Raw genomic sequence first — 23,038 nt, forward strand, 5'->3', positions numbered from 1 at the left:
CCTGACAAATCTCACAGAGGGAGGTATCAGCTCCATACGCTGTGTCATAAAATACTCCTATGCCTCTATGTAAACAAATTCTTTTTTAAAACTTTGTTGTTTTGTCAAAAATGCTTTGATAATATTTTCTATGATTTTTTTTTCAAAGGACTTCAAAATGAAGATGTCTGGATTTTGGGATTCTAACAAGGTAGTACGCTTTTAGGAGTTTGTCTAAAAGGTGTCTGAGAAGAACCACTAAAGTAATTATTTTGATTCAAAATGCTTCTCTTCCCAAACGTTGTTATAATGAGGTCAGAATCGCCTTTATCACTTGTGATGTGAAGGCAGCAGACTGGGTTTGCTGGCACAGCTGCTAGCCTGCCTCACCCAATCTGTGACTGTGGGCTCCACCTTCCAGAAGCTGTAGAAATCCACAGAAAGTGCCAGTCGAGTCCAGTATACCAGACCATGCATGGGAGAAAACCATGGAGGTGAGAGAAGGATTAGTAGGGCTTGTAATATTAGAGCTTACTAAGGACTGGCAATAGTTCATGGCCAGGCTGGATAACCTCACTGGGCACTGGGTAGAGAAGACAGAAGGGTCTTGACTGAGTATCAGTTAATCATTAATCCCAGGGTGAGCAACCTCAGAATGAAAGGTCACACAACAGTTGCTGGAAGAGATCTATTTTGACACGATATCTTTCTTAGTTGTTCAGTAAAACTATTTGGGGGATCATTGAAACTACTCTAAATTATCAGTGTTTGCTTCAAGATCTCACTGAAATCTGTACACCAACTTTCGCTATACTTGTGATAGAAAACTCTTATTATTTTTTTCACTAAGAAATAAATGGAAATATAAGCTATATTTCTTTCAGTTATTCCCCAAAACACAAAAAAACAGGAAATGTTAAAGGACAGTCTCAGAAAGACAAATTTTCTTTTCATGAGGATTTCTTTTATTAAGAAAATATGACTCCTCAGAACTGTGTATTTAGACTTTGAGTTTCCAAAGTTGAGTTAAAATGTCTAATTTTTACACATTTTTCATAAATAAAACTAGGATCTTAATTCAAATTATAAGAAGCTTATGATTGGATTTATTATTAGTATTAAAGGAGCTACCTGATAGTGATCAAATTTTGGGACAATACTAATAATATGAAGATATGTTCAATTTCATAGTTAATATTTCACTATTTAATGTAAATTATGTTTTTAATGTGTGATTTCTCACTTAATTATAATACAATTTAGTGTACAAAAATTATATTTTTCATTGGAACTCACAATGAGCACTTTTCTAAGTTCCTGAAGCTTATGTTCATCAGACAGGTAGTTTTTTAAAATATCCTTCCTTTAATACACACATATTACATTATTTCATAGCTTTCAGTTATAACTGATGCTCATTTTGGCTCACATTTCTTTTTTTCACATTACTTCAGTTACCACCTAAAAACTTTAGGAAATTAAATTAAATCTCAGTGGACTGCACTGGAAGAAGAAATTAGACACTGGATACTGACCTGAGAGAGTTCATGTAAGACCTAAGCTAGATCTAATTTGTGCAAGTGACACTGTAATACAAGAGTACAATTAAATATATCGACTTTATTCAAAGAGTCTCTTAAAATATGTCAACATGAAAACTTTAGTTACAAAACTGTAGTCCCCATAATATTTTACAGAATACAGCATACAGGGGAATTCAAAACTATAAAAATCTGTTTCCAAATTTATATTGGATATTCTCAGATGCCTCATTAACTTGAAATATATCATCAAATAATCTGTTAAAACCTATATGCAGTAACTTCATTACACATTCTATTATAAGACTGTTAAATATTCAAATTCTTTTGAGTGTGTCTATTATTTGAAAGGATAGCATTGCTTTTACAGTTTTACTTTGGAAACATGCTAGTGTGTCCATATTTTCATTTCAAACGTGTATTCATGATATCACCCCATGAACTGGACCCTGGCAGCTAAGGAATTGATTTCCCAAGCATTACTAAACCAAAATCAACATAGAAGTCTGTGGGTCATATCACTAAACTAAACACTATATATTTAAATGTATGCATTTCAAGTTTCAGCAAGAAAGGAATGTGCCTTTTACACCTTTGTGGTGGCCATCAAATTGCTTTTTTGACTCCCAAAGTTATTTATACAGAACTTGCACATATAAAACAAGTAAGTATTTATCTACTCTGGTATATGCATAAACAGAAAAGGCTGTGGGACCACAGCAGGGCCCCCAATTACAAGTCAGCCACAACTTTTCTATGTGATTATTGGCTACAGTGAATCTGGAAAAAAAATATTGCTGTTGGATGTTAATGTCTTCATATGCTTTTAAACATCCCTGAGACGAGAATGGCACTACAGAATCTTGCAAATAAGCAACCTTTTTTTCCTAGTTGCACAGCATGTTTTTAGCAAAGAAAAACATGTGTGGGAAACAAGCAAATACACCTTTCAAAATTAATTTGTGTCAGGAATGAAGCTATTTCCAACTCTAATTTCAGTCTGAAAAGGATTTCAACACTTGGCATTTCTCTTTGTCAATATATCTATACGAGTTTCTGTTTTTTATGGCAGCAGAAAAATCTTGTGATGCCTTGCTATAAGTTGAATCTTTTAATATACACCGGGGCTAGCCTCATTTCTGCCCAGGAAGTACTCACTCATGCATATACCCTGAAATCTCTTGGTGAATTTAAGAGTTTCTATTTAAAAATCAAAATGGATAAATTTATTTTTTAATTGTTTTCAATGTTTACTTATTTTTGAGAGACAGAGAGAGAGATAGAGTGCAAGTGATGGAGGGACAGAGAGAGAGAGGGAGACACAAATTCTGAAGCAGGCTCCAGGCTCCGAGCTGACAGCACAGAGCCTGAACCCAAGAACCTCAAGATCATGACCTGAGGCGAAGTCAGACCTTAACCGACTGAGCCACTCATGTGCCCTCAAAATGGGTAAATTCCTAATTGTGTTTCTATGAATTGGTAAAATTTATTTTGGGATTTTGTTTAGCGCAACTAAAAAAAGTTCGATTAACACAAACTATGCTCGACAGTGATACATACATCAAGAGTTAGATATTTAGATGTGGATGATGTAGCTTTTCTTCTGGTTTCATTCAACCATGGAAAACTATTAATACATACATATTTCAGTAATTGTTTAGGTAAAAAAAACTAAGATAACAAAATGGAAACTAGAATTCATTGTTTTTTGTTATAATCAGTAAAGTCTATTAAATATTTTCCTGTAGGTTTTTAAAAGTCATTGTTTTTGGACAAAGAGTACATATGAACTTATCTATTGTCACTACTTGTAACAGTGTTTGGTTATTAATTTTAAATGCAAAAAAAACACAAACATGTATGAATAATACCAATTAGTAAATTCTTTCAATAATGATAAAAGGTAAAATGGGCCTTCCTTAATATATAATCTAGTAATGGCTACAATTACTTTTGGTAAATCTATTTTATTAGCAGAATACCCAGACACATACTATTGGTTGCTCAGCCAGAAAATATCTGCCATTTCTTCTGTTCTAATACTATGCTGATTTTGTGCAGGTATAAGGAAGTAATGTGCTCAAGGGGAAAGTGAGCTCTTTATCCCCAGGGAATAAATTATGCTTGGTATAATTCATTCATGGTTAATTCATGAGCTGGTATTAGTTATTGGTTCAGTGTGGACATGTGAATTAGTCTTGAATAATGAGACATGAAAGAATATTTGCTGGAAAATATTCTGGGGCTTTTTTTCCTCCTTCCTCAATAAAATGAAATTTACAAGATGTTCTAGAAGAAGTGAACTTGCTGCCTGTGAATACAGGATGCCTGAAGTTTCTGTAATTATCTTATGATGATGAAAGTCAAGAGAATTATAGAGAAGACTTTTTGGAAGCTCTGCATGTCTGAACTGGTGAACTAACAAATCCCAGGAACACTTGCCTCTAAATTTCCAGTTATATTTAAGACATATTTAATTGGATATTCTGTTTCTCAGAGCAGCAGATATCTAAAAGACACTCATGCCATAGACAATTTAAGTGAAGGTATCCTGCAAGAAAGTTTATATATTATCATGTATTTTATAAGTGTTTAAAGCACATTTTTTTGAAAAAAAATTTAAATCATATATTTATATTTATCAGTGAGAAGGATTTATAGATATCTAACATTTGTTACTTTCGTCTACTTAATTTTATTTCCTTTTTCCTATATACTATCATCTAGTAAATTTTCTTTCAAGCCATTCTTTCTTCTTCACTGACCATGAGGATCCTGTGGAGTAGACCCTGTTCTCCCATTAATGGAATGATAACACTGATTGGTTCAGGGACAACCAGATGAACCAAACCATAACATCAGACTCCAACTTGTGTCCTTAATTTCTGCAGTTCTTTGTTTGGTGGCATTTAGAGCTAGAGCTGCTGGTAGCCATCTTGTCACCATGAAGGCTGAGTCTATAGGAGAATCTGCACTGAGAAAAGCACAGCTACAAAGAAAAATGAGAAAGCTCCTGGTAACATTATTTGACTCATTGCATCAGCACTGCCTGAAGAAGAAATAGTCCAAACTCTTCAGTTATAGGAGTTAATAAATTTACCCTGGGTTGAGCATCTGTCACATACAAGCAGTGAGTCCCACCTAACACACTCAATAACCTACTTCAAGTAGACTTCTTTCTTGTAGTTCACTGGTAGAAGATGTATGGAGTATTTGTAATTGTTCCAGTGGCATTACTAGACTAGGAATAATAAAATGGTATGTAATTATTAAGAATGATTCCATAGGGTTTTATATTAAATTATTAAAAATAACCCTCTAGTGTACCCATTTTTTCCACATATATTATTTGATAATTTCTATTACATATAGCATTTTAAAAACTGATATCTGTAAATAGCACAAATTTGTTCTTTGAAAAAAAGTAATTTATTTTTCTTGAATTCATGGTCTACTGATCCAATTTGTATTCATTTAAATTTCTTTCTGGATTTTTGCATCTTTTTTGGACTTTTCCACACTATTCTTTATGTATGAAGATAACTTGTCATGTTTTATTTTTATCTCATTGTCTTTTATCACTATATAATGGGTTTTTTTAAATAACGGATGACTCTTAATACACTAATTTTCTCTTGATCTGGCTTTAAATTCTTAAATAGATCATTGACTTTCTCATATCTGTTATCACATCTTTGTGTTCTAGAAATTTAATGTGATTATTAAATGTGCCTTATCATTTTGATAGTCTTGCTTTTTAGATTTTCATAATTTTAATTTCTTTTTAATTTCATCTTCTGTATCTTCAAACATACTAAATTTACTAAATTTATATTCTCCTTCAATTTCTAACATCTGTTGTTTTTGAGAGTTTGGGTCTGTTGTTTGTTGTTTCTGCTAATGCTTTGTCATGATGGCTTGCTTTCTCCCAGAATGTTCCTGTGCTTTTTAACTGAGTTCATAATCATTGGAACTTTATCTGTGGGAATACTCTGACACTTGGGTTTAAGGGGATTGCCCCAAGCATGCTTTGAACATGGGTCTTTTAGACACATGAGACCTAATCTGAGGACACTTTAAATTAAATTCTTAGTTTAGGTTTATAAATTGATGGTTAGTATAAATCCCAGACCCATATCTGAATGAGAGTTGGTTTGTGGTTAAAAATTCTCAAGGAAGACTTTTTATTCTGCCTCCCCAAAGCCAAGTCAATATCAATAGCATATAATTTGATAGACAGTCTACACAAGAACATTTTGGGTATAACTAATTTATACTTAATAGTCTAGAAAAAAATAATTTACCTGTTTAAACAGGAGATAGTGCCAACATTAAAGTAGAAATTACAGGGGCGCCTGGGTGGCGCAGTCGGTTAAGCGTCCGACTTCAGCCAAGTCACGATCTCGCGGTCTGCGAGTTCGGGCCCCGCGTCAGGCTCTGGGCTGATGGCTCAGAGCCTGGAGCCTGTTTCTGATTCTGTGTCTCCCTTTCTCTCTGCCCCTCCCCTGTTCATGTTCTGTCTCTCTCTGTCCCAAAAATAAATAAACGTTGAAAAAAAATTTTTTTAAAAAAGTAGAAATTACAGAAAAGAATAGAGCACAATTATAAAATGGGGAGTTAATTTTCATTTTCAGATAAAGTGACAGATAATTTTCTCACAAAATTTTACTTACAGCTTTATCTGCAAAGGTCTCTTCATAAAATGCTAGCGTCAAAGCAAACTGTACAACTGCATATATCCTCAATAGATGAGACACTGATGATGAAAAGGGAACTTCTTTCCCGGTGACCTAGGAAGACAAGAAAGAAGCTTTATTTTGCTCCCTGGCTTATTCTACTCATTGACATTCACACCAAGTAAAGAGGAGATGTGTGAAAGAAAGGAAAAGCTTTGCTACTTTTTTTTCCCCAAAATTACTCACATTCTTTTTCATTTTGATAGAAAAACATAAAAGTTCAGAAACTTGTTTTTCATTTCAGAAGCATCATGATTATGATTTAGTCTACTTTATAACAAACTGGTATAAGAATTGATTCAGCAACATGTACTGATGACAAATACAACTAACATGAACATAAAAATATGAATACAGAAATATGTCCAGGATTATACATGAAAGTAAAGAAAAAGAAAAAAATGGAAGGTGATTTTTAGTAGTGGAGATAATCATGCCTGAAAGGGAAATATTACATTATTGGAAACAACTTTCCTAAATTATGGAGTTTCCAAAAAATACCACAACTCTACTTTTATAATGCAAATTTAGGCATAAATATGACCTCAGAGTATTCACTTTGGATTATCTATTGAAAAATAGAAAAAATAATAAATGGATCACAGCAAAATAAACTTTTTAGAGCTGAAATAAAGCAAATTATTTTCATCTATATCAGATTAGCTCATTGTTACATAACTGATTTTGAACATAACTAAAAATATCTGGGAAATTTCAGCAAAGCAGCTTCCATAACTGGATGAAAAAACATCCTCATTTGGATCAAGAGTTTTAAAAAATAACAATATTAAAATTAAAAAAAAGATATTATTTCCTTATAATATTGGCTAATTTTATACTTACAATTATCTTTGAAACCAACAATAGCTTACCCTTTCTGTTGCTTTCAGGTTACTATTAATGACAGTTATTTTAATAAGGAACCACAATATATATCCTGAAAGGTTGAAAAGAAAATCCTTTTTTTCATCTCTATAAGAATTCCAGATTGAAATTGAATTTTTCATTTGGTTTCCAGGGTTTGAAATCTCCACCTCACTTATTTTTGGGTTTTAATGTGATTTCTGAATTTATTGCTACTGCTCTACCTCAGAATGAATAAGGTTATGATCTAATCTAATAACCACATCATCTTGGTGTGGCTTTTGACCTTCCATTCTAGAGACTTTATTTATTTATTTATTTTTAATTTCAGTATAGTTGACACACAATGTGACATTAGTTTCAGGTATACAACTTAGTGTTGTGACAAATTCATACATTATGCTATGTTTGCTACAAGTATAGCTACCATCTATCCTGGTATACTGTTATTACAATATCATTGACTATATTCTTTATGCTGTGACTTTTATTCCTGTGATTTATTCATCCCATAACTGTAAGTCTGTACCTCCTACTCCCCTTCATTCATTGGCTGTGCCAATTTAAATTCCCACCAACAGGGTACGGGGATTCTTTTTCTCCACATCTTCACCAGGACTTGTTATTTCTTGTCTTTTTGATTTTAGCCACTCTAACAAGAGTAAGGTGATATCTCATTGTGGGATTGATTTGCATTTCCCTGATGATTAGTGGTGTTGACCATTTTTTCATTCTTTCATGAACAAAATGAAAGAAGCATCTTTAAGGCTCCATCTCTAATGTTTTAGGATTCTGTGACCCAGTAACATACGTTTGCGTAGTTTTTGCACTACATAAAGCTTCTTTGCTGTAGGTTTGAGTGGATCCGAAACCTAGCCTCTGCTGCTCTGCCTCTGAACCAGGCTCCCCAGTAAGAGGCAGTGTCATCCTGGGAGAAGGCCCTCCTCTTATCCGCCCCTAGGTGGTACCTACTCAGTAAGTTATGCACCACAGGGCTGGTATCTGCCGAAGGGAACATCTTTTTTTTCAGATCTTCATGAAGTCGACATACATACAGGCTGGCTGTTGACCTGACGATATGATACTAATCTTTACCATCACCAACATGAACTCTATTTACCTCTGGGATTTCTTCACTTAGTCCAAGTCTTGGTTTACCTGGACTCCATCCTGGTCCTTTAAATAGGACAGAAAACTTATTGAAGAATCCAGGTGTGGCCCAGAATGTAGTCCATATGTAAACTAAATGGTGGAACTAGAAGAACAAAAATAGAGCTTATTTAAAAAAAGAAAAACTCATAACAAAAATATTAAGTACAACTAATCATACATTTTATTTTCTTTATTTACTGTTCAATGACATTTGTATATTTTTTCTGTAATATACAGGTTATGTATAATGTGGTTAATGTAGATTAATGTGCAGTTGCATTCCAAATTGTAATTCATTCTATTCATTCTGTGTCCTTTAAGTGTGTTCTTGTCAATATTTCTGAAGTGCCACAAAATTATAATTTTGAAGTTAAAGAAGAGGAGAATTATTTAGAAAACAGCACAATAGAAAAAAAAAATAAGTTAACAGCTTTGCTTCCAATGGAATTAACCAGCACCTGTGAACTCTACATCCGCATCTAATGATATTCTTTCTAGAGTCTTGCTAAATGGATATTAAAGTTGAACACAGAAACACACAAATATTAAAAATAGCCCTTTATTTGCTGTATTGAGTTATAGACAATCATATCATATTTAAGGAAACATATTCAAAGCCATTTCTGCATCTTTTAGCAGGAATCCACATTCTTTAAATAACACATTTGACATATGCAGTACTTAAAAGTATGCTCACGCATGAGAAGTACTCAGTAAATATTAGCAATTAGGGTAATTAGACATATATTCCATACATGTGATAATAATGCATCATAGGTTAAAAATAGTCCTAGAGGTTGTACATCAGCTACAGACGCTAGAAATGAGTTCTATTAGAAGTGAAATAAAAAACTAATGTACTGGGGCGCCTGGGTGGCTCAGTCGGTTAAGCGGCCGACTTCGGCTCAGGTCATGATCTCGCAGTCCGTGAGTTCAAGCCCCACGTCAGGCTCTGTGCTGACAGCTCAGAGCCTGGAGCCTGTTTCAGATTCTGTGTCTCCCTCTCTCTGATCCTCCCCCATTCATGCTCTCTCTCTGTCTCAAAAATAAATAAACGTTAAAAAAAAAACAAAAAAAACTAATGTACAAAGAAGTTTTGGCTCTATGGGAATTTGTGGTCTCATTGGCATTTTCACTGTGTGTTAAAAAATTTAAACTGCTAGGATTATAAAACTGGTTTTAAAATTGCTTGAAACATTACAATAAGTAATCTGAAGCAATTAATGAACAATGTAGGGTTTAGTGGGGCAGATTTTAAAGTGAATAGAAATTCCAGATGGAAATTTACACTGGGGCTTAATAATAATAATAATAATAATAATAATAATACAAAACTTACTGTACTTAGGAATTATAACATATATTAATATACTTATCTGATCTGTTATTTTGAAAACTGACAACATTTCATTGGTCTCATTGTAGACATAGCCATGAGAAATAAATACATGGTGACTTTTTAAAATAAGGAGTACTTTCCCACTTATTTGCCTTCCAATGCCCTTAAAGTCCTGGACTCCAAATGAGAGCAAAGTGAATGTCCTATACCCAATATACAGGGGGGACAAATCCCTCTCCACCTAGTGGAGGTCATCCTCTGTTGCTTTTGATACGTCTGAGGGAAAGGTGAGAAATTTAGCTGAATATAAAGGAATACCAGTGAAAGCAAGTATACGTTTTTGTAGGTTCAAGAACTCCTAATTCACTCAACATTGCCAATATGACATTTTTGACAATGTAAGTGAGAGTCTAGAAGCCTATGTCTTGTACACAGTTGTGACAAGGAAATTTTTACATGAGGACAGAGGCCTGGGGAACTGAACCTGACACAGATTCAACATCAGCTCATAAAAAGTCTAATCATCTGATTTTTGTTTCCCCCAAATCCAGTCATCTAACTCCTTGTGCTGCTAGTGTTGTGCGGTTTTCAGCCTCTCATCTGTCTCAGCGATGATCCCCTTGCCCTCATCAGGAGTGTACGCTCCCATATCCTTGCTACTTAAGGATCAGAAGGAAACAACAGGTTCTGCAGCTCCTGGGAGCTTGTTAGATATACAGAATCTTGGACACACCTCAGAGCCAGTGAACAGAATCTGGGCTAAATTTAGTAAGATTCTTGCATGATTCATATGCACATGAAGTTTCAAAGGCTCCTTTCCAGAGGACAAAGACCAAGCTTTTAATGTCCTTATTACAGAGATAAGACTATACCAAGTGAAAAGGTAGTTCTCAATGTATTACTTTTAAATTAATTTCAATTCTATAAAGTTTATTAAGAAAGTACTCTGAAATATTTGCTAATATTCTCCTGAGGGAGAATATTATATAACTTTAGGAATGCCCAACACAGAGAGAGGGAAAGACAGAGAGACAGAGCTGGCCTACAGTTGAGAAGGAAGAAAATGAATAATCAGCTTTTCTCACTTGATAAAAACACCATTCATTTGAAAAGTGGAGGCAATTTGTGACGGCCTTTTCTATGAAGAGGCAGTACAGTGTAAAAGTTAAATTGAGTTAAGCAAGTCTTGGGCTTGGCCTGCAACACTCCTTGGTTATGTCTGAATCTGACAAGCTGTGTATGGCTGGTTGAATTATTTAAATCCTGGGAAATTCAGCCTCACCCCAAAAAACGAGGATTAAAAAGTACCTCTATGTCATAAGGTTTGAGTAAGAGTTTCATTAAATACGCATGCTGAGCTGCTAGCAATACCCTGTACATAGTAAAAACTCAAGAAATGTCCATTTATTTTGTTATTTTAACTTCCTTAAAAACTTTTAAGAAATAGGATCAGAGAGCAGACCTGACGGGAACCTGTAATTACCGCCCTTCCCGAATGCTATAATCCCGGTTCTATGTACAGAGCTGTCACTGCCTGACCTCTTCAGCTTCTCAAGCATTCTTATCTTTTTCTCATTTGCTAGTCCCTAACCCCAGGAGTGTTTGTGGTGCTCTGTTGCTGACGGATCGGAGCTTCACAGACATTCCTCATTTCTCTAGTGCCAGCCATTGAGATCAGTGAACAACCAATACCACATGTCTAACAGAAAACTGGTCTGGGGCTACAAGTCTTAGCAGGTGAGGTAATGTGCAGACCTAACCAACTCGTAATAGCTCCTGACATTTAGGTCCAAGTAGAATAGGGCAAAGGCCTCATGTTGAATTTCTAACCAGAGTCATGTGGCCTTGAAGCAAATATTTTTCTTACTGTGGTATCAGCCTTTATAATGCATTTACTACTGTTCCTTCTGAATCCATGAATATATTTCAGGTCTATTCTGAGAAAGAATATGTTTGCTTGAAGGGCTATTTTTGAAAAAAATTCTCTGTAGTAGGTATATTTGAAAGTTCTTAAAATGAGTTGTTTTCAAACACATTTTGCCCAAGTTAATTCAAGATTTTGCTTGAGTGTCAGAGTTACTTCTAGCTTCTTTTATGGTTAAAAAAAAAAATTTCTTTTCAGGATAGTGTGAGGTACTTTTACCTTTCAACAACTGATCTTTATTTTAGCTATAAAATTTGTGAAAGGATATAACCAATTCAGAAATAATAAAATCAATTACATTACCTGCACCATGAATGGTTCAAATGTATTAATGGGATGCGTTAGACCATATACAACTTTTTCATTTTCTGCCTCGAATGTCCCTGGAAGATAAACATTAAGGATATGATCTTTGACTTTCTATGAGCTTAGGAGGTAAGTTAATATTTTTATGTTCACATATATTTTACTTACCAAAAATTCTATCCCATATAATAAGAACGCCAGCATAATTTTTGTCAATGCAATAACGGTTTCTGCCTATGACACACAATATTAAAAGAAAAAAAAAGGTTTTGAAAAATGAAGTTATACTTTTGAAACATCTTATTGTATTTAGAACCCATTCACAAAATTAAGACTTATGCAACAAAATGATTTTCCTAAGAATCTCTTTTCAGTGACAACATTAGATTATTTGCTAAGTAAATTGCTTTTATTTTATTTTTTTCCTATTGAGTTAATTTTACCAAAATGACCAGAGAATTCCTTAAAACTACATATATTGGAATTTCCCCAGATTTCTTTTTCAGAGAGTGAGAGAGAGAGAAAAAAAGAGAGAGAGAAACAATGTGTGTGTGCATACAGGGGAGGGGCAGGGGAGAGGGAGAGAGAGAATCTCGAGCAGGCTCCATACCCAGTGCCAAGTAGGATGCGGTCCTCAATCCCATAATTTTTTAAAAAATGTTTTTGCTCTTAATTTTCCAGTTGTTTAGAAATCTGGCATAATTCTGAGTAATTTTACTTTTTAAAATTTTACTTTTTACTATCAAAGAGTAGTGTGTCTGGTGGCTCAGTCAGTTAAGCTCCCAACTTCAGCTAAGGTCATCATTAAACTGTTCATGAGTTCAAGCCCTGCATCAGGCTCTGTGCTGACAGCTCAGAGCCTGGAACCTGCTTCAGATTCTGTGTCTCCCTCTCTCTCTGCACCCTCCCCACTCCTGCATGCATAGTCTCTCTCTCTCTTAAAAATAATCATTAATTTTTTTTTAAAAGACTATCAAAGAGTAATAATTAAAAATTAAATGGCCCAGAAAAAGGCAATAGGGAATAAGATAAATAATATATGTGTATTCGCATTTGGTTGATTTTTTAAATTTTGAAATGAGTTGCTATCTCTAGCTCTTCTCTCTGAATCTTTTCCAGGAAAAAAATTTTTTTCTACTTAGACTGAGACTTTACTATTTATTTTAATCATGAAAGACATAAGTGAAAATTAAATTACTCTTAATTATTTTTATTAACTATTAACTCAAAACATATATATTTTCTTCCAAAGTATTCAAATTATAATTTAAAATGAAATAGTTGGGCATTGTTTCTTTAATAATAAAAAATGCTTAAATATGTACCCCCGTATTCACATAAGTATAAATCAAAGGAAAAATATTAACCTATCAAGCCACTGCTCCAACAAATTCAACTGTCTTCATGTGTCATTTCTTTGCATGCCTTCTATACATGTTAATATATGTTTGAAAGTGAAGACACACAGGACAACCTCTCCAGTCCAAAAGTAGTGTGGGTCTGGCTACACAAACGCACAACCCATTGCTATATATTGGCTAAACAGTGGTTCTTAGTTGGAGGAGAGAACATCTTGCTTCTCAGGGGAGATGTGGAAATGTCTGGAGAATTTGTTGAGAGTCACAGCTGGGAGGGGATATTATCTGCACTTAGTATGCAGAAACCAAAATCCTACAATACAAAGGGTAGCCCCATTCCTAACCTCCCACCTCCAAGTGAAGAACTATCTGGCCCAAAACATTAATAATGCTGAGGGTAAGAGGTGCCTCGGTGGCTCAGCTGGTTAAGTGACCAACTTTGGCTCAGGTCATGATCTTGCAGTTCCTGGGTTGGAGTCCCACATAGGGCTCTTGCTGACAAAGCCTGAAGCCTGGTTTGGATTCTGTGTCTCCCCCTCTCTCTCCTCCTCCCCTACTCAAGCTGTCTTTCTCAAAAATAAAGAAATGTTAAAAAAAATAATAACACTGAGGGTAAGAGATGCGAACATAAAACAACAGGAGTGGGAATGTGCTCTGAAGCTAAACAGAGAACACTAGTAACTATTTCTTCTTCAGTATGGATTTATTCTTCTCCACTCCTTATGCTTCCTTTACTGTGAAGGGAGCCCCAAGAGTATAACACCCTTAGTCTCTCCAGCTTCTCGCTAACAATTCTCCTTGGGACCAGGAATGTATGTGAAGTTTGGAAGAGGAAACTGAGCATGTGCAGCCTGACCCCACCCACTTCTCTTCCTTTTGAAGGGAGATGATGGGACTTGTGTTTCTGCTCTTCTCCCTGCCAGGCAGAAAGGAACCCACCCCTTGGGAAGGCAGGCCTGCAGTGTTCCAGCGCTGCCTGCGATGCCTGCAAACTTATGAAAACAGAACAATAGTATTTATTATTTTATTACTGTCTTCCTTTTCTCAGCACTATGTATGTAAGATGTATTCAGGCCATCACAAGTTGCAACAGTTTGGACATGTTTTTTTTGGTATGTAATTCCCCATTATATGAAAAGTCTACAAATTTATCTGTTCTCCTGCAATAAGCATTTGAATTTTATCTCTATTTTTTCCATTACATAAAATGCTGCTATGCACATTCTTATACAGGTCTTTTGGTGCACACATGTAAACAATTCTGTTATGCCTTATGCTGGTATCTTTAAATCTTAAGTACTAGTCACATGGGATTTTTTTCTCTGTCATGCTAATGCAGTTCACAGAATTTAGGCAAAAAGTGAATTTCTGCCTATTAGGCTTTCCTGAAATCGCAACAATTTTCAAGACCAGAGACTTTCTGGTTGTATATAGGAATGACCCTCAACATTGGGTCAGGTGGTACCTTCAACATAGAAAGTGTGTATCCCCTCAGCTGGTTAAGTTGTTTTCCACTACAACTAAGGAGATCTAGACAAAAAGGAAAATCCAAACAAGATTTTTTTCCCCTCCAATCATTGCTTTGGAAAAGAGGCTTGTCCAGGTGCGATGGAAGACATGATACCTATTTATACACTGAATGGTGACTATGTTGAATAATTGTGATGAAAAGGTACAAAATAATACTATTTTTAAGGAAATGAATAAGGAGAAAAAAGGTCAAATTTCCTTACCATGATGAACCCGATGATGGCTAGGAGTATTAAGAATCAGTTCCAAAGGACCAAGGTTATTAATAATCTGTTTAAAACAAAAGCAATATTTATACACAGTTATCGATAAATGTGTACGTATACTCACATTAACTTTCCATGTGGGTCAAGAGACATTACAAGTTTCAAGGTTGACTTCAGAGTCAGAAGAAGTTTCTCTGGGGGCGCCTGGGTGGCGCAGTCGGTTGGGCGTCCGACTTCAGCCAGGTCACGATCTCGCGGTCCGTGAGTTGGAGCCCCGCGTCAGGCTCTGGGCTGATGGCTCAGAGCCTGGAGCCTGTTTCCGATTCTGTGTCTCCCTCTCTCTCTGCCCCTCCCCCGTTCATGCTCTGTCTCTCTCTGTCCCAAAAATAAATAAAAACGTTGGAAAAAAAATTAAAAAAAAAAAGTTTCTCTGATTCCTGGGGTTCCTATGAAAATAACAATAATCTCCTAACTCTATTCTGGGAGGCAGTACAGTAAAAGGTTAAGAGCGATGCTGCCTAAATTCAGCTCCAGGAGCCTCCGTTTATTGCTATGTGATCTTGGGAAAACAGCTTAAGCTTTTTATATTCAGTTTCCTCATCTTTCAAATGGAAATATTAAACATATCCACATAATAACATTCTGAGGGTTACAAACAGTACGGTATTTATATACCGTGTCAAGGCACACTTCTCTCACATCTCCTGTCATTTCACGCTCTTCACCCTTCAACTATGTCTTTGTTGATTAATGGTAACAGCGCATCACTAAAGAAGGGAAGACATCATATTACATTTGCTTTGTGGTTAGTTGAGAGTTGGTTCACCCAATAATCAACCATGTTACCTACTGCATTAGGGCGATTCTGCTTATTCAAATAGAATCCTTAATGGCCTTTTACCTGTAGATGTACCATCTTTAAGTCCAATTTACAGGCACAATTAAAAATCAAATGTAGGGGAGCTTTTCAGTCAGTTTAGTGTCTGACTTCAGCCTGGGTCATGATCTTACAGTTTGTGAGTTGAAGCCCTGTGTAGAGCTCTGTGCTAACAGCTCAGCCTGGAGCCTGCTTCAGATTCTGTGTCTCCCTCTCTCTCTGTCCCTCTCTGCTCACATTCTGTCTCTCTGTCTCTCTCTCAAAAATAAATAAAGATTAAAAAACATTTTAAGTCAAATATATAAAGGGGTATTTTTTTCTCAATTAAGGACCCTTCAGAATGTGGTCTATAACTCTTTAATGTTATCTCTCAAAATTTCCCAGTGAGAATCCCCATTCCAGGGTCTGCAGATTCCAAGGAGTGTAGGAACGAGGTAGGTGTCATAAAAAAGAGCAGGTCATATAAGACATTTGATATGCTACATTAACTGGAAGCAATATTGGGAACTCTTTTAATTTTGATTACATTATTCTTCCATCAATTATGGCACATACTAGAATGTTTACTTGAATTATGACCTAGGTCAATTTGTTTAGAGCCTACTAATGACAAAATCAATACATTGTTATATTTTAAGAAATTACTCACCACTAGAGTTACTTTCCATTTATAGGATATGTGAGGAAAAAGAGGTAAGTTAGATGATGCTTAGGGGAAAAACATTCACTGACAACGATGATACTTGAATTGGCAACAAGTCAGTGGTACGAGGAGAGAATAGAGAGATGCGACTGCTTAAGATAAAAAGATATATAAGATACGTAACAACTAGATGTAGTATGATGGTCTTGTGAGAATACCAATTTGAACAAACCAAACATAAAAGACATTTTATAGGCAATGCGGGATAAGAAAATGATTATATAGAGGGTATTACATAGTAAATAATACTGCTTTTATTGAAAATTATAATGGAGTTTTGTGTAGGGGGAAGTAACTGTTTTTTTAGAGTTGTATAACTGAAGTATACATGACATGAGATCTATGTCTTGCTGAAAGATATTTGGCAATGAAAAAAGAAAAAAGAAGGATAACTAATGAAAATGAATCAAAATCATAACGATTTTTTGATTGAAGTGATGGATATACATAATGCACTCTATTATTCCACTCATCTAAATGTTTGAAAAAATTAACATAAAATTCTAAATAAAAGAAATAATACTCTAGTAATACAAAGTAATGTTCAGTTACCCAGTTGGAAGTATTAATAGATCTCTAAAGTCCCAAACAGATTTCTAGATTGCAACTCTTTATATAGCAGGGTTTAATGACTTTTGGGCAATCTCTGACACTAAAACACCCAGTTTAAAGTTGCTGTGCAAATGTGAACAGCTGCAGTAGCCACACTATGCGCAGCTTGTGGGGTCCTATACTCTTGAGATAAAAGCTGCAGCAATGTTGCCACATGACAGTGCTGCATGTCTCCATAGGGCAGGTGCCACCATCATCTCCTTACTAAACCCATTGTATACACATCTGAAAGCAGCAGCCCTTGGTTTCCATCTTGCTGCCAGGCTTCTAAGGGATTGTCAGTTTTCATTATGCAACAGACAGAAATGTTTACATTCAAAGGATGTGTAATATTTCATGTCCTATATTGATTTAACCACCCTCCCTCTTTCTTTTCTTTCTCTCTCTTTCTCTTTTCCTTTCCTTTTCCTTCTCCTTTCCTTTTCCTTCTCCTTTCCTTTTCTTTCTCTTCTTTCTTTCTTTCTTTCTTTCTTTCTTTCTTTCTTTCTCTTCTAGCGTGGTGTTTTATCACCATTTTTAAAGTTATTTCCCTGAAAAATATATTATGAACCCAAAACAATAGAATTTTTGGATAACTCAGAACAGAATTCATTTATACACAAAGAACTATCCGTATTTTTTTTTAATTCCAGGAGTTCAAAATACTGTGAATATGTATAATATGTATAAGGATATCAGACTACATTCCTATCAAATCAGTCACAAAAGATATCATTCCACAAATACAGTACTAACAGCCAGGGATTGGGAAGGGAGTAAGTAGAAATAACCCTGTATTTTATTGGACTCCATTGCTTTGTACTTGGTGGAAAAATATTTGTTAAGAAGAAGGATGGTGATGGATAGAGAACAAGAAAGTGGGGTTTCTCAGCAGTCAGAACATTGAAATCTGATGCTCAGTTCAAGCTTTGTATCTCTGGCAGAATACCAGATGGGAAAGGAGAAAACCATTTTATCCTTGTTTGTCTCTTTGGTGCCTAACATATGTTACAAAAAGAGACAACAAAAGGGGGTGGAGGAGACTATGGTGACCAGCTTCTGCTACCCAGATGCATTTCTGATCCTTGGTCTTGGCGTGTGTGCAGCCAGATTTAAAGCCACACAAATGGTGAGTGCATTCAGATGGCTGGAGCCTTGGCTGAGTGCATTATTTTTCTAATGTCAAGCACTTTTCCTCAAAGAAAATCTTTTGCTCCTGCAGGCTAAAGCATGGTGATATCAATATTGAAAGTCCCCCCCGCCCACTTTTTTTTTTAAGTTAAAAGCCAAGTACAACACAGGCAACCACAGTCAAATTTCCTGGTAGTGCCTATGAGTACCTTGGAGCTGAGGAAGACCACCTCGGGTGGGAGATGATTCATCATTCAGACAGCCCAGTCAGAACCTCTCTTGTAGAAAACGCTTCTGACTCAGTCATGGAGAAGTCATCAATAATTAATAAGGTTTGAGCATAACGACTTAATTATCGCCCACTTTTGCAAATTCAGTCATTTAGCAATTCAACGACATCTAGCTTTGAACCACTTCCTGAAAATATGTTACTGTGGAAATAATTGCAACTATTCTCATTTTTAGGTAGTTATTTTTTGTCTTGCATTTTAAGATTTAGATGAGTTAATTTAAAAGATGGAATTTTCTAACATATAGAAGACTTAAAAACAATATAGTCCAATACTCTGTTATTTAAAAAAAAAAACTGACATTCGGAAAATTTTAATTATCAGTCCAAGTCAAACAGCTTGGAAGAAGCGCTAAAGTCTTCTTCATTTCAACTCAGGTATTTTCTGTTTTTCTATCACATTGCTTTTAAGAGATACAGAAATAGTTCCATCAAATAAAAGCAATTTAAACTTTCAGAAGTTTCATGGAAAATAACTAAATGCTTTTTTTCCTCATTTCAGCCAAAAGAAATCCAGGTATTTATAAAGAACCTAGACACTTCAGATTCTAAACTGCCCTCTCATGGGATTTTAGGCACTTCTGGTGTTTCTTAGATTTCCAAAACAATGATCTAAGTCTTGTATACTTGTCATTTTCTTTCAGAATTTTATAACCTGAGAAGCATGGATACCTAGAAAGGCCATCGATGGGCTTCAGAAGGTCAGGAACACCCTAAGTATTATACCAAATTTTATGAATGTGTGCCAGTGGGTATTTTTTTCTGGGAGGAAATTGCTATTTTCATCATATACTCAGAGGGATAGATGAGTCCTAGGAGGTTATGAGCCCATGTTCCCAACAAGGGCTTTAGATTATTTCCTTCACCCTTATTTATATTGTTTTTAGTTTCCATATTAATAAAACTTGGATACTAATATCTCATCCAAACTTCAGAAACAGTGACTTAAACATTTTTTCTGCCTATTTCTTGAAATAATTATTTCCCAAAAAACTTATTTCTTGGGCTGTTTTTACTTGTACAATAATAAGTTATTATAAATGAACCAATAATAAATAAAACAATTTTATAATAATAAGCTACTTCAATTCTATCAGTGAAATTTTATCCAGCAGAAGTGCTCTATATCATTTGCTAGACTGGTCACATATTCATTTTTCTCCCCACAGTTTATGGCAGGGGTGGGGAAACAGAGTTAAATATAAAATCAGGAGAATAGGGGCCACAAGACACCGTCATCTTTTCATTAAGTCATTTCCCCTCATCGAAAATAAAATGAATTCAAATGAAAGACCTCTTACAATGAACCAAATGAAGCCCAAAAGATGTGGAATTCAAAGCTGTTCAAACTCTTCATCAAGACCCATTTCCAATGTTCTCTTTCTTCTGCCTAAAAGACCTTAACCTCCTATCTCAACCTGCTGGAATCCTGCTCTTCCTTTAAGACACACCTAGATTTTGAAACATTCTTCTTGATTTTTCCAATGAGAATTTTCTTTGCCTTTCTCTGAATACATATTGAGGCATCACTAATTTTTATGTCATGCTGTTCTGATATCTACTTATTCATGTTCATTTCTTATACAATATTGAAAGTTCATTGAGGACAGAAACTCTAACTCAAGCCTCTTTGTTTCTCACAGCACATGCAACGCTGCCTTGCATATAGTGACTGCCGAACAAGATTATATTGATAAATCCCCCTCACTGCCCTCCATGCCCTTTCACCTTTATATCAGTGGTCTCAAATGGGGATGATTGTGCTTCCAGGGAACATTTGGCAATGTTTGGAGATACTTTGGGCTGTCACAAATGGAGGAAGTGCTACTGTAATTTAGTGATTAGTGGATTTTAGTGCTGCTAAACATCCTACAATGCACAGGACAGTACTCCAAAATAAGAATGATCTGCCCCAAAGGTTGATAATCCCTTCTGCTTCATAGGTATACATGTTTTGCTGCACCTCAGTCTTTTTGTTATTCAGGAGGGAAGCATTGTATAATTTCTGTCTTCCAGTTTGGAAACTGGAGGGAAGGGTGCATTAGCGAATTCCCAATCTCTAGAGACCAAACATGAGTCTGGAGTGCCCTTGGCGATTAAAGCCCGGAGAGCGAGTCCAAACAGATCTTTGATCTAGTGAATTGGAAAATTAAGATAAATAGCTAAAATGAAAGTGCCAAAAACTAGTAACAGCAACAAACAAACAAAAACCAAAAACATATACAATCAGAGAACGGATAATGGGAGAGTTGAATTCTGGTGATCATTGGCAGGTGAATTTATTGAATTATTTTTATGTTCTCTCAGTACAGGTTTGTGAGGGCTTCAGTTTCAGTTGAAAGGACCCAGAGATAGAAAATTTAATTCCCATATCACCAAATGATTCTGAAATGTCTTTTTAGAGTTCTTACGACCTTCCTCCCCACTTGCCCTGCAGTCACATTTTGAGTGAGTTGAATAACTCAGAGGCCTAAAGGTTAATGAAACTTCCATTGTATCTAAGTTACCAGTGGGAATAATATTGCTTTAGAAATTGATAAAGTGACTACATGTGGTAAATCAAATAATTAAATGCCTGCTATGAACTGGTTGCAATTAATTCCTTCCACATTATAGCTCTCAGGAGTTTTTTGATTACCTTACATCCCCTGAAAAACATACATCTGTAGGTCTTTCCAAATGAAATTGATAAATCACTTAGAGTTGAACTCTGTAAAGCATCAAAGTAAATGTTCTAAATTAATGTCCTGTCTGAAATGATTTCTTATAAAATTAACGTATTCTATTCTATACATTTCTTAGTTGTTTTCACTGATTGTTCTGATAGGGGAACATTGACTGGTTAGGTTTTTGTAGTTCAATTAAGAGTGCAGAAATTATTAACTATTGCACAAGTTGGAGGGCAAGACTTGCTTTAAACAAAAATTCAGTTAATTCAAAACAAAATAATTTTCACTTTATGTATTGTGTGGAAAATTGCCTCTTCTCACCTCACTCTATTAATGTTGGAGAAGAGACTTTCTAAATCCATTTTAAAAAGAAACCTCTCAATTCTATTCTTTTGTCAAATTTTAGCATACTACTGGAAATGTCACATTATATTTCCAACTTACAGTTTTTCTATATGCTAATGGATACTAAAAATACTGGAATATATTATTGAAAGGCTAATGGAATATTTATAACCACTTACTTTTCAGAAAGAAACCATGAGCCTATAGTTAATTATAAATTTATTTCCAAATAAGACATGCTTACAAATATTCAGGCTTCCTGTCTGAGAGGGAAAAACCATAATAGGGAAAATATGTCCTAGGAAGCATATGTTTTACAGAATCCTCATTAACAGTGAATGTGCTAACAATATGATAGATGCTGAGGAGCGACTGGGTTGTGGGTGAAGTGAAATGAAATATCCATAGTAGGAAAATGCCTGTATTCAGATGAGCAGAGGTTAGAGTGACACCATTGACTCTAACTAGTCTTCTTTAGACCATCATACATGACTAATGCTTCATAGACCTGTTCCACTGTGGCCTTCTGTATTTCACTGAAGTCAGTATTTAAGGGAAATACTAAGCCAGTTCCAAATACATTTATTATCTGATGTACAAATCATTGTCATATTATATTTAACTAAGAATGATATACTTGACATGCAATCTGAAAATGGCAAAATTTCAGGTAAATTAGTCACAACGTTCAATGCAAACACACACTAAAATTAAATAGACTAATAATTATACCATGATTAGTTGTTTATTTCATGGCAATTTTCCTTCCTTGCTCCCTCTCTTCCTCCCTCTATCCCTCCTTCCTTCCTTTATTTTTTTCTTCCTTCTTTTATCTATGTATCAACTAAGCATGTCTGCATGTACATTTAGGAATAAAAAATTTGAAAAATCTTTTATTTGGAAAGATCTTCACAATAACTATAGGCTCTTGCATATCTTTGTGAAAAGTAAGTGGTTATAAATATTTCTATGACCTTTCAATTATATATTCTAGTACTATAGCCCTATTTATAGAAAGAAAACCTGAAGGACAAATATATTAATGCATACACATAAATTTATCCTTATTAAATGTTTATCATATATATTAAATATATATTTGAATGCCAATCAACAAGTATCTTAAGTACCAAATTACCAATAAAGATGTTCTATTAGCATTAGAAATAATGTTTCAGATTATTAAAATCTGTATGTATAAACCTTTTTCAAAGTTTCTTATTACAAGATAGTCACATAATAAGCCAACCAAGTACAACCTTGTCAGCCAGTCCATTCATTCTGCAAAGATTTATTGAATTTCTATGGACCTTACTAGGTTTTAGAAATAAAAATAAATGAACTGATGCACAGGCACTTCCTCCAGAAAGCTTATTTATAGTCCAGGGGACTCTTCAATGGAAAGGTAGAACTATTTCAGAAGAAAAGGTTTTGTTTTTTTTTTCCTTTAAAAAATTTTTTTTAATGTTTATTTATTTTTGAGAGAGAGACAGAGAGA

The 23,038-nt window shown here is 35.0% G+C and overlaps 1 protein-coding gene across 1 annotated transcript in view; it reads right to left on the reverse strand.

The window, feature by feature from the left end:
- AGMO (alkylglycerol monooxygenase) overlaps positions 1 to 23,038 on the reverse strand; it is a 323,866-nt gene that overhangs the window by 157,680 nt on the left and 143,148 nt on the right. Inside the window, exons 7-11 of the mRNA XM_047095233.1 lie at positions 14,933 to 14,999; positions 12,010 to 12,075; positions 11,839 to 11,918; positions 8,241 to 8,375; positions 6,194 to 6,310 (exon numbers count right to left, since the gene is read on the reverse strand). Of these exons, the coding sequence (XP_046951189.1) occupies positions 6,194 to 6,310; positions 8,241 to 8,375; positions 11,839 to 11,918; positions 12,010 to 12,075; positions 14,933 to 14,999 (465 nt within the window). The remainder of the gene's footprint in view (positions 1 to 6,193; positions 6,311 to 8,240; positions 8,376 to 11,838; positions 11,919 to 12,009; positions 12,076 to 14,932; positions 15,000 to 23,038) is intronic.

The sequence above is a fragment of the Lynx rufus genome, unplaced genomic scaffold (genome assembly GCF_022079265.1).
Source record: "Lynx rufus isolate CCGP_SWC_20201006 ecotype Redwood Valley unplaced genomic scaffold, mLynRuf1.p SCAF_4, whole genome shotgun sequence".
NCBI classification, from domain to species: domain Eukaryota; kingdom Metazoa; phylum Chordata; class Mammalia; order Carnivora; family Felidae; genus Lynx; species Lynx rufus.